Source organism: Canis lupus, chromosome 28, assembly GCF_048164855.1.
Source record: "Canis lupus baileyi chromosome 28, mCanLup2.hap1, whole genome shotgun sequence".
Taxonomy (NCBI): Eukaryota; Metazoa; Chordata; class Mammalia; order Carnivora; family Canidae; genus Canis; species Canis lupus.
This window is the reverse complement of record NC_132865.1, coordinates 20,055,872-20,068,614: the sequence shown is the minus strand read 5'-3', so window position 1 is coordinate 20,068,614 and position 12,743 is coordinate 20,055,872. Positions and strand designations below refer to the sequence as shown.

At 45.5% G+C, this 12,743-nt stretch overlaps 2 protein-coding genes across 16 annotated transcripts in view; both read right to left on the bottom strand.

Moving 5' to 3' along the window:
• The window catches only part of C28H8orf89 (chromosome 28 C8orf89 homolog), a 45,394-nt gene extending 39,517 nt beyond the window's left edge, over positions 1 to 5,877 (bottom strand). For 2 of the 15 annotated variants that reach the window (XR_012020045.1, XM_072804258.1), the window contains exon 1: positions 4,067 to 4,177. The gene's annotated coding sequence lies outside the window, so the exon portion shown is untranslated. Of the gene's footprint in view, positions 1 to 3,279; positions 4,004 to 4,066; positions 4,182 to 4,640 lie in introns of those variants that run through there. The other 13 variants (XM_072804245.1, XM_072804257.1, XM_072804249.1 and 10 more) reach the window with 12 other exon arrangements.
• Positions 5,878 to 8,714: 2,837 nt separating this feature from the next.
• On the bottom strand, positions 8,715 to 12,671 carry RPL7 (ribosomal protein L7). The gene is made up of 7 exons (XM_072804243.1): positions 12,062 to 12,671; positions 11,208 to 11,316; positions 10,674 to 10,840; positions 9,822 to 9,959; positions 9,598 to 9,707; positions 9,087 to 9,296; positions 8,715 to 8,776 (listed from the first exon to the last, which is right to left on the bottom strand). The coding sequence occupies exons 1-6, from the start codon at positions 12,106 to 12,108 to the stop codon at positions 9,088 to 9,090; spliced, it is 780 nt and encodes a 259-aa protein (XP_072660344.1). The 5' UTR covers positions 12,109 to 12,671; the 3' UTR covers positions 8,715 to 8,776; position 9,087.
• Positions 12,672 to 12,743: the final 72 nt, after the last annotated feature.

Genomic DNA, 12,743 nt, shown 5'->3' with positions numbered 1-12,743 from the left:
AACCGCTGAGCCACCCAGGGATCCCCTTTAGCTTTGTTTAAAGCAAAATAGTTATTAAGTGAACATAAAAACAAGTTGTGGATTCATTGAGAAAGCTATTTATTTATCCACAATGCCAGTCATTGCGCTAGCTGAAATACAAAAATGATGATGATGCAAAAGCGTACAGTATGTTGAGGGCAACAAAGTAAACAAACGATTATAGTTCACTATAATAAATATTAACGAAAAAGGTTATGTTTCAATTCTGTGGTACAACAGAGCATTTGTTAACCCAGCCAGATTGGGGAAGTAGGAGTTTTGCTTTTGTTTTTGAGCAAGGGACGTTCAAATTAAGTCCTACTGGTTCTCATAAGTAGCAGTTGACTGTGATGGTCAGTAGGCTGCATGTCTACTAATATTCTTGCTCCTCCAGAGAATAGAGTTGTTCCTAAGAAGTGCCTACTTCCCCATGATTGGAGCTTGAATGAGTGTAATGTGTACGCTTTCTGCAAGAAGTCTTTAAGAAGCAGGTCTGCTTTCTCCATACCTTCCTTCTCCTCTTCCTTCTGCTGGCTACAGTGAGATAATAAGCAAGTGGTAATGAATGGTAGAGCCTGGTCCTACAACCAACTGGAAGAAAACTGCCTGCAGAACAGGACTATCTGCCTCACAACTCTTGTATGAGCAAGAAATAAACTTTTACATGTCACGTCACTAAGATGTTGAGATCCGTGTGTCATTACAGTTAGCAACAGGCTAATACATGTAACTTTTTATTCCCAAATGTGAGGACATTAGCTCACTTACTCAAATACCGTCACTAAGCATGTACTATGTGCAAATCAATATACCATGTGCATGACTGATATGAAGAACTAAACAGAGATTTTTGCCTTCACAGAATTTCCAGAGCAAAAGGAAAACAGTCACTCACATGACTGTAATATAATGCAAAGTGTGACATTACAGCCTGATAGAGGATAGATATTTCACATCAGGAGAGTTAAAAGAAGGCAGATATTACTTTCACTTGGAAGTTCAAAAAAGACTTGGAAAAAGCTAGAAAATGATATTTAAATAGAATTTAGACAGGCAGAAATGGCAGTAGAGGCATTCCAGGAAAAGATATAGATGTGAAAGATGCCATGGAATAGATGTGAAAGATGCCATGGAAGATGGAGCAGGGTTCAGATAAGAGTACTGTGAGAGATAAGGAAATGACATGACAGACTGGGGCGAGATCACAGACAAATCTAAATGCTAGCCGAAGTGGTTTGCACTTCCTTCTTTGAGCAATGGGAAGGCACTGATAGGTTTTGAACAGAGGTGTGGCACATTCAGAGCCACGCATTAAGATTAATCTGGCAGAGGGATCCCTGGGTGGCGCAGCGGTTTGGCGCCTGCCTTTGGCCCAGGGCGTGATCCCGGAGACCCAGGATCAAATCCCACATCGGGTTCCCGGTGCATGGAGCCTGCTTCTCCCTCTGCCTGTGTCTCTGCCTCCCTCCCTCTCTCTCTGTGACTATCATAAATAAATAAAAATTTTAAAAAAAAAGAAGATTAATCTGGCAGAGACTAGAGCCAAGTTAAGACCTACAATCATCATCATCATCATCATCATCATCCAGAGTGCTTAAATTAGAGTGGCAGCAGTGAGACTACAACAGCTGATTGAATTTAGGAGGCTCAGAAAAGAAAGAAAGAGTCAAAGATAACTGAGACTGTGAACGAAGGTGACTTAAGAGAATGACGAATTACATTCAAAGAGAAATTGCTAGTCTGGCATGGAGAGCAACAAAGGGCTCAGTTTTAGATAAAATGCGTGGAGGATGTCCAGGCAGAGCTATTGAACCTAGGTCTAAGCTGTAGGAACTGAGGACTATAGCTTTGGTTGGGAGAAGAAATTCTAAGAGTTATGTATTCACGGGTGAGAAGTAAGGCCAGAGACTGGATTAAAGTTGCCAAAGAAGACTTGGAAGGGAGAAGAAAGCCAGATTTCCTTAAAATGTGTGCAAAGTAGGAAGATAAAGAAGATAAAGAAGCTGAGAGGTGATTGGAGAGACAGACAATACAGAAGAACCATAATTATAGGAAGCACTGGACCGTGTCCAATTCTATAGAAGTTAGTGGCAGAAGGTACCAGTAATAACATAGCAACACCTAAAGTACAATCTCATTTAAGCCTCAAAGAACCCAATGAAACACAATTCCCAGTCAATTACTGACCAGGAATTCACATCCAACAAGGAACACATATTCATTGGAGTAAAATGAGCCTGGATTCTAATCTTGATTCTGCCCTTCAATAGCTGCCTAACCATAGGGTCATGAAGAAAATAATAGTGCCTCCGAATCTCATAGGGTTAGTGAGGATGAGATTTCAAAATGCATGTAAAGTGTTCAGCACAGTGCTGGACACATAATAAACACTCAATGAGAGAGGGGTGGAAGCTATTGTTTTGTTTTTAAATAGTAAACACAGATCTTTCTCAATACAGTCTGTTGATGGAAATGTAAATCATTAAAGACTTCTTTGGAAGACAAGATTCTATCATACACACATCGGACCCAGCAATTCTTCTTCAAGGAATTCAATTTACTGAACTGTCCCCAGGTATAAGAACGTTCATTGTTGCATTGTTTGCAATAAGGAAAAATTGGAAATCTTAATGAGGAATGGTCACATAAATCATATCTATACCATATGATCATACATCTGTATGATACATCTACCATATCAATGCAAATCTAAGTAAACTGATAAGAAGTTATTTCTCACATCTTTTTCAGTACGAAAGATAATTTCTCAAAAGAATCCAGATATGATTCCAATGATTAAAAAAACATGAAGAAAGAATAGAAGGATAAACACCAAATTAACTCTAAGATGTGTAAGAAAGAAAAGAGAAAAAGGTAAAGAGGGCTTTCATGTCTATCTCTATATTCTTCTGTTTGAATGAGAGCTACTGATGCATTATAATGTAATTTTTTAAATGTAAGAATTCAAAAAAAGAAACATCAGAAGTATTTTTGAAGAAATGGCACTGTGACAGGGGACTTTTTAAAAAGATTTTATTTCTTTTATTATTTATTCATGAGAGACATAGAGGGGGAGAGAGAGAGAGGGGGGCAGAGACACAGGTAGAGGGAGAAGCAGGCTCCATGCAGGGAGCCCAATGCGGGACTCGATCCCAGGACTCCATCCCAGGACTCCAGGATCACATCCTGGGCGGAAGGCAGGCGCTAAACCGCTGAGCCACCCAGGGATCCCCCATGTGACAGGGTATTTAAACTCACCATTAGCAAGGTAGATAAAAAGCCAATGAAGATGGAAGAGCAGAGATTCTTGTGCTTCAGGGAGTACAGTACCCTGAAAACGGTTTCAAGCTGCATTTCTTTAGAGGCTCCACTGTTCATGTCTATGACCCCAAAAAGGTTGTAGGGGTAGAATGACTCCTACAATAGAACAGACTACCTGCATGACACAAATCTTTTCTAGTAATTGTAACCCCTCATGAAAAAAGTAATAAACACACACACTATATAGGTAAATCAGAAATGGCACAAAGCAAAGTCAGCAGAGCTAATTAACACGGTCAGGGTCCCAAGTCCTGCTCCACATGGCCCTGTGCAAGAGTGACGTACAGCGGCAGTCAGGGGCAGAGGGTAAACACATCCCCCACAGCACCCTCCAGGTTAAACCCTGGCAGGTTGGAGGGAGACCCTGTAAGGCGTGTCCACCCGATGTATGGAGACGCATGCTCGCCTGTGCAGGCTCCAGGCTGGCAGGGAGGTCCTCTTGCCCCGGGTTCGTTCCCGTGTCTCTCTGCGCGGCAGCCGTGGTCTGGTCCCCAAGCCCACTCGCCCGCCAGCTCCCCTCAAAGTGCATCAAGGAACTCTTGGAGGGACCCTTGTGCCTCACTGGGCTACTTTCCCCTGCCCGGGAGGGGGCCTAGGCAGCTCTGCTCTGGGCCCTCCTCCCCACCTCCCTTCAGCCCTGCCCCTGCAAGGACCCCAACCCCTCCCTGCCCCGCGTCCCACGCCACCCCCCAGGCCGGGGTCCTCCGGAGACCACCGCACTCACTGTGCCCGCAGCTGCCCCGCGGAGGGGAGGGGCCTCTGGGCGTGCGGGGGCCGCGGCGGTGGTGCCCAGGCCTGAGGCTCCCGCGGCGGGGTCACCGGGGGCAGCGGACTCCGCGGGAGCCGGCGGCGGCCCGCAGGAGAGCCGAGCCCCCGGCGCAGCCTGGCCGGGGCGTGGGGCGGGCGGCGGCGGGGCGGGGAGCGCACATGCTCGGCGGCCGGCGGCCCGGGGACGGGGACGGGGACGCTCGCCAGCGCGGCGAGCCCGGCCCGGCCCCGCGAGCCGCTCCGGAGGCCGCAGTCCCGCCCGCCCGACGCGCGCCAGTTGCCAGGCGCCCGGAGCCTCCGCGCCGCCCTCCTGGCGAGGTCACCTGCGGCGGACCTCGCAGAGCGGGGACGGTCGGTTGGGGTGCCGCGCCGGGAGGGTGTTTGGGCGGCTAGGAGGCTGCTAGGACTCCCTCGACAACTAGCATAGGTGCCACCACCACTGGCGTCACTGTTGGGGGCGGGGTGAGAGGATGCTGAAACAGGACTGGGTGCACAGGAGTCAGCCGTGGCACGAAAGTTGCGCCATGCACCTGCAGCCTGGGTAGGTGAGCAGCTGGACAAGGTCGGTGATGTTCAGTTCTCTGGGTCGCACTTTTAAGAGTAAACTAACCAGGCTCTCCAGAGTACTGATGAGTGTACTGGAACTTTCAAACAGCTCAGCAAAACCTGCTAGCCCAGTCTTAGGTTAAGTGACGTAGTCATCCGAGTTCCCTCGCCACGTCCGCCCGAATTCCATATTCTAAGTCTCCTTTGTCTAGGTTCTTTGGTGAGGAATTAGATGTGTCCCCTCCCCAGTAAAGCCTAGCACCCAGACTTGTGCGGTAGGGCCTTAGCATCTACACTTTTACCAAATTATGTTCTAAACTCTTTACCTCCATTTCATGACCCCAAACAGGGCTCCAAGTTTAGCCCTAGGAACAGATGGCTTCAGATCTTACAAAACTGAAGTTGCACACCACTTTCTGTTTTCATCAAGCTCCATACTTCCTAGCTCCTCTTGTTAAGAAAACTCAAGTTAGACCTGGAACCTAATACTTGCCCCATCACTTGGTGATCCTGGGGAAGGCAAAGTTAACCCCTCATCCAAAAAATGGGGATAGCCCTATACGTAGCTAATAGGCAGCACAGTAAAAATGACACCAGGATCTTAAAGACAAAGTGCTGGGACCTATTCCAATTAATCGGTTCTGGGATTGCACCCAAAGTGGAGAACAAAAGACCAAGGATTACGTGGATTAAGCGTACACTAGCAGTGAATACGTGATCAAATGTTTATTATTAAATGGTCTACTTTTGAGTCGCTTTCACATCCTCTTGGCTATCCTATCCCATCTGCCACTGACACGGTCTCCCAACTCTTGACTCCTGCTGTTTTATCACCAGTTGTCCAAATTCTACCTCCTTTGTGAATTTTCCCAATCTGCACAGCATGAACAGTCTCCTACATTCCCTTAACATGCTGTTGTATTTTCACATAAAACCTACACAATAAAACTCATTTTTGAGTCCTTTACAGTAATATGTGTATCACTCACACACACACCTTAACCTCCATGAACACACAGTGCAGCCCCTACTCCTCTCACTATTCACCATGGACAATGTGCCAGTAACCAGAAAATCAAAAATTTAAATTGCTATTGCTCTTAAGAGGCTTGATTCAATCAAAAAATCCCAAAAGGACTCCAATGCACCAGGCATTATTCTAAGTGCCAAAACAGAGAAGGCAAACATTCAAACGTTATAGTGGTTTCAGTACATATTTTCAAAACCTTGAGTGGCTGTGAAAAGCAACAAGAATAAATGGAAAAAACATTTCAGGTAATTGAGATGCTATGACAAATATAGGGTTATATTAAGAGATGTGTCAGAGAAGGTCTCTTTCCAGAATTAAAAAGTCAAACACAGACCTGAGGGCCCAGTGTTCTAGACACAAGATTTTAAGGGTCAAGACCCTACATTAGAAGCTTGTCATTTTTGAGAAAGAAGATATAGCTGGGAACTAGAAAGACCAAGGAATAGTCCTCCCAAACATTTCTCTGCTGTAATTCCTGGAATATGCTGCCAAGGTAGGGACTTTTCTGATATATTTAAAGTAAGGAATTAGAGATGGGAAGATTATCCTGGATTATCTGGGTAGCTCAACTTGATCACAAGGGTCCTTACACTTTGAAGATGGAAGAGGCTATAAGCCAAGAAATACAAGTTATTCCTAGAGCCTTCAGAAGGCAGGCAAGCCTGATGACACCAATTTAGCCCAGGGAAACCAATTTTGGACTTTTTACCTCTGAAATTGTAAAAGACAATAAACCTGTCTTAAATCACTTAGTTTTAATTTGTTACAACAGCAATAGGAAACAGAAACTTAGTGCCTACTCTATGTCAGGTACTAGGTTGGAAGGACTAAAAAGCTGGCCTTAAAAAAAGTTTATTGGGATCCCTGGGTGGCGCAGCGGTTTAGCGCCTGCCTTTGGCCCAGGGTGCGATCCTGGAGACCTGGGATCGAATCCCACATCAGGCTCCCGGTGCGTGGAGCCTGCTTCTCCCTCTGCCTGTGTCTCTGCCTCTCTCTCTCTCTCTATTGTAAATAAATAAAAATAAAAATAAAAAAATTAAAAAAAAAAAAGTTTATTATCCAAGGAAGAGAGACTTCTGTATGAAAGCAAGGTTTTGGCTGGTTTGATACCAAATCTGTAAAGGAAAGCAGTGGGGGCAGAATGTTATCCATCTTCCCCTATGGGGTGGGTCCCAGCACCCCCAAAAGCAGATACATCCTAGACATCCCAGTAGCACTTATCTCACATTGTGCTAGGTCTAGCGTACTAATTAGGACTGAAACATGTAAGTATAAGCCATTTTCCTTTGTATGACCCTGCCAGGCAGTACTCAAGCTACTATATATAATAAATATTTCCTTAGTATTTTGAGCCAGAACTGCTCTAAACATTTTATATTATCTGACATCTTCATCAAAATCCTTATTAGGCACAGCTATCTTCCCCATTTTGCTGATGAACAGATTAATTATTGGCCCAAGCCATTAAGTGAAGGCTGGGTATGAACCCACTTTGGCTCCAGAGCCAGCACTCTTAATCCAGCCTACCACAAAGGAACTTTCAAAGATAAGCAATACCAGTTAACACCTGTTAAAGATCAGTGAATGTAGTAACTAAGCTTTGTGACTGGAAAACCAGGGTAGTGGGTTCTTACAATGGTGGATCGTTAAAGGGTACAAATGTACATTTACATATGTGAGGTGAATTTCTGTAGTAGAACCTGCTGGGTAGGGCCCAGACTTTCAAAGGTTAGTTAGCCCCTTCTGGCATACAGATACCATCTTTTAGGTGGGTTTTCTAAACAAGGTGTCAACCTGCATTTCAATAGGTTCTAACAGTTCATATCCCTTTTTGGGCCTCAGAACCCGGTGAAGACAGACCAATTACCCCCTACTTTATGCACTAGGACCTGACTGCAGGAATTATCACCTTGACAACATGCCTTCCTCCACTCCCACTCTTTGAAACTGCCTAAATTCCTTTATTCTGAAGCAACTGCTTTAGCCTTCTCTATGGCAACTAGATGTCTGCACCTCTTCCCAATTCCCAAACTCTTATTTCCCCAACCTCTGGACCTCCGGCTCCACTCAGATTAAGAATTTATATGGAAAATTGAATTTCCCAGACTGAAAACAGAAACAGATCCAGACGACATGTACTGCCAATACATCGTGTTTCCTTATCCTACATATTCCTACAAAGCTCTCTTCTTACCAGCTTCCAAAGCTTTGGAAAGCAGCACAAAGTGCTACTTTGGGTAATGTATCTATTCATGGGCTGTAACAAACCTACCACCTATGGCTAGCTCCTTTCAAACACTAAGTAGGGATGATACTGATGCAGGTGTCAAAAGAATCAACAAGGCACCTGTTTCATAATGCATCATGACCCTGGCACAGTGAGGGCTACAGAAACTTTTGTATGTACTTTGTATCATATTCTATAGTGAAAACTGTCAGTTCACTAATCTAAGTGAGATACATACAATACATATGAATGTTATTCATAAAATTCAATTTTTGCTCACTAGTGCTATTGGTGCTCCAAAATAACTTGTATCTATGGGCACAAATTTCATTTCTTCCTTTGTAATATACACAATTTATAACGGAATTACTTAAAATCTTACCTAAATATGCAAAACAAGAAAAAACAAAAATTGGAATGCAAAATGAAAACATGGTCACACAGTACTTTATAGAAAAGTCAAAGCCTCAGAAGATAGAATTTCAGCAACAGTATTTTTATTCGTAAACTGAATTTTTATTACCTTACCCATAAATCACGCACAAAGGCCTATGAAATAGGCTTCCTTCGAACAGACCATTTTGGCTAACTCAATGGCACAATTCAAAAGTGAAAAATTAAGATTTATGCTCTGTAAAGAGTCTTTAATAAACCCAAGGAATATTTTCCCACCAAGATACAAACTAGATCCTAAGTTTGAACGCAAATGCTGATGACTTGGCTTAATTTTATCACACCAAGGTTTGCCTGTCAAGGGACAGCAGAGTCAGGCTGGAAAAAAGTCACCAAGACAACAACACATTTCCATTTGAAAGTAGTCATTTATTAACTGACCAGATTACAAAAATAATCATGGTAGATACCTGAAAAGGAAAACAAAACTAATTAAGGAAACCACCTTAATAGATTATAATTAACATAAATCAAGAAATTAAGAAAGTGCTCCAGTTTCCATCCTTAAGATAAAAACCCCACGCTTTTTTCTCTTCTCCATAATGTCCCCAAAAGGAAGGAGTAATCAAATCAACTCTAATCAAATTAAGATGGTTGGCTATTTCCCTCCCTTAAAAATACTGATTAGAACCCAACCAAACCTCCATCACTATTTACCCAAAAAGGTATGAAACTATCATTTTTATTAAGTAAACTTCTATTAAGATGTAGCTTGCTCACCTTAGTTCATCCTTCTAATAAGCCTATTGATCTGGTCTTCCCTGTTGCCAGCATCTCCACCTTCTACAAAATGGGTGGTCTTTTTCTTCATTCCGCCACGTGGAGAAGATAATTTGAAGGGCCATAAAAAGTTGTTGGCTTCTTTGAAACGTTTTCCAACGGTATAGATCTCGTGAATCAGATCCTCCATGCAGATGATGCCATATTTACCTGAATATTTTAAGATCATTAAAATCGTTAGCTGTTTTCACAGATTATGTTAGGATATTCAGCAACAACAACTACTGTCTGAGAGACTTTAAATCAAGAGTAAAGAAACAAAAGGGAAATACATGGCTACATTTACCAAGATAAAGCTTGACCCACTGAAATCATAACTTACATTTTCCATAGACTTGTGCATTGTAGGGCATATGGCTAAGATTCATAACAGAACGTAAGGCCACAAAGTGCCAGAAAATGCCAACTTTGTCTCAAAGATCAAATTTCACCTCAAACAGGCAGAACTTACCAAGAGACCGAGCAATCAATGTGTTATCTGTCAGGGCAATTCGCTTCTTGTTGATCTTGCCATAACCACGCTTGTAGATCAATTCATTCACTGACTTCAGGTTTGGGTACCTGAAACGGGAAAAACCAGACATAAATGGCCAAAGGTTATCACCATTAGAATACTTAAAACCCATCTTGCTAACACAGCCAGTTCAGAAAGAACTCACGGGAAAAGAGACTTACCCCCATGCTATATACGGTTCCACAATCCTTAGCATGTTAACTGAAGCCTTGTTGAGCTTAACAAAGGTGCCATTGAAGATCTGGCGAAGGCGAAGAAGCTGCAACACCTTTCGAACCTTTGGGCTCACACCATTGATACTGCAGCGAAAAAAAAGAATTCACTGAGCTTTATCAGAATTTATATTAATAAACGAGGAATTAACCATTATAAATTTCGGACAACTCAAGTCCCATCTAAACAAGACTCTTTTCACATTACGAAGACCATTGGCGTTTTTCCTTTAGTTAGCTGAACTATTCTATCCCCTGACCCAACCTGCCTCTTCCACAACAAGCAGGCTTTCTGTTAACACGTACCTTTTGACATTTAAAACTTGTCTCATTTCCTTGTTTTGGATACAAGAGTACCTATGAACCTACACTTTAGCCTCTATTTTAAAAGATTTTATTTATTTATTCATGAGACACACACACAGAGAGAGAGAGAGAGAGAGAGAGAGAGAGGGGCAGAGACACAGGCAGAGGGAGAAGCAGGCTCCATGCAGGGAGCCTGATGTGGGACTCAATCCTGGGACTCCAGGATCACACCCTGGGCTGAAGGCAGCACTAAACCTTTGAGCCACCTACTTTAGCCTCTTTTGAATTAAAATTCAAATACCCAGTTAGAGAACAGATAAGGGCTTTGGGCCCAGGGCTTGCACAACAAAACCATCAAAACACCACCTCATGTCCTAGCGACACCAAAATCTTTATTCTAGTGTTTCAGAAACAACGGCCCCAGAAGTTACGAAGTTCTGCTGAGACCCTGTAGACTTCCCTTCGAAACCAGGATGCAGTTAAAACCCAACTTACCCTCTGATCCTGATGACAAATGCCAACTTGGGTTCTGCAGGCACGTAGAAGTTGCCGGCTTTTCTCGCCATCCTCGCCATGCGAATCTCAGTTCTGTACATCTGCCTGTATTCCTTGTGGTAATGCTTAGCCTTTTCATAGATAAGCTTCCTCCTTGCCTTTCGAAGCTGGAAACCAAGACCAGTTATTCCCCCGATTTTTAACTCAACACCATTAGCCCTTAACACCTAAGGACCAGTTCCTTAGCGGTCCTCTTTATTGCCAACACCAGTTCTACAGAGGGAAAAAAACGTTCCCCTGAAACCTCTTCCTTGCTGTAGGGTGCATGAATTATTTCCAAGCACAGACACCACCACCTTCATTTACTATCGCTCTGAAGAGCTAATACTAACGCCCAAGCTCACTGGTACCCGGGGGGGGGGGGGGGGGGGGGGGGGGGGGGGTAAAGAAGCCTCGCTGAGAAGGAAGCCCGATTTTCAATCCCAACCCCAAGGCCTCTCTTTACACGGAGAGGTGCCCCACAAGTTGACTTACCATCTTTTGGGCAAACTTTTTTCTCAGACGCTTGATCTTCAACTCCGCGAAGTTCCTTCGCTTTTTCTTAAGGGTTTCCGGCACAGCAGGAACCTTCTTCTTCTTCTCTCTGGCATCAGTGAACACAAACTGACCAACAGCTCCAACAGCACACGCACGACCCCGCACCGCTGCGCGTCCGTCCCGAGCTTGGTCATCGAGCCATACCGCCGTCACTGGCTCTACAACCTCGCCCCTTTAGCTTCTCCAACGTGCTGTGCTGCAGGATGCAGACTTCGGCGGGGTTCTAGGCCAGGGATCCTCGGCCTTTCAACACGAGGCCCTCCGAGACTACAGCACACTCCCAGCGAATGCACGGTCAGTCCCGGGCTCCCAGTTAGAGCCAGCACGGCAGAGACCGAGGAACCTGCTGCAGGACTCGATCTACCCCTAGACTCTTCCCGAGTCTGCGCGTGAAGAGCTTAGGAGTCTCAGGAAAAGACGTTGTGAAAACCTCCCAAGCACCGCCCTCATTCAGGTCTGAAGTCCCACATGCTGAAAGCAAAGGCCTGACGACAGGGGCGACCGGGCCAAATACCAGGCAACGATGAGCCCAACTGAGGCGTTCTGAGCCTCCCACCGGTCGCGCACCTATTCGGCTCTCATCCCTCGTTCCCGGTATCCCAAACCTCCGCCCCAAGGCCGCCTGCATCCCATCTTGGCCTGGCGCCCCCCCACTAGTGTCACAGAGCGTCACAAACACACAGACAAGTGGGTAAAGGTACAGGCTACAGCCGGATCGAGGGAAAACGAGACAAAAAATCCCCAGTTTCGTGGATGGAGAAGGATTATCAAGCGGACGAAGAGCAACTTACTCTGCACCCTCCATGGTTCCAGCCGGAAAAAGAGGAAGTTGGCGCATGCGCGCTGCCCACTTAAAGACGACAAGCGCGAAGCCCCACAACTCATAGGTGTCCCGGGATAAGCCAGAAAAGAACTCGCAACTGAGAACTCTCGCAGACACAAAATTAGGTGCTCCCTGTGTCTGCCTCTTGCGATCAAGTTTCGGGCAAAATTCGTAGGAGATAGTGCGTGCACCGATTAGACTCTTTAATCAGCATCACAAGAGCAAAGAATGCTGACACCTTGACTCCTCGGGGTCCTAGTCCCCAGGCTGCGCGGACTCGAAGTGCACCCGGCGATGGACGCAAATAACACGCCGCACCGGCGTGAACTACAAGTCCCAGCATGCAGCACTCTCACCGCCCGCCCGGCCGGAGGGCGACGCTCGACCGGGGGCTGTAGGCAACCACGGCGGTGGTGAGTTCAGCCAGGGAAAATGAGAGCCTTTCGGCCCACATTCCACAGGGCTGGCTGCGAGTCCAAGTCGCGGCCGAGACCTGTCTTTTGACGGCCTTCCCGGCTGTCTGCCATCGCTGGCCACAAGCCGGCACCCCGCGGCCGCGCTGCCGAGGTCCTCGTCTCGGTTCCTGCCAGCCTGCGGGGCTGTCTTCCTCAGCGCCTGATCGCAGGCGGGGCCGTCCAGAGTCCCGCTGC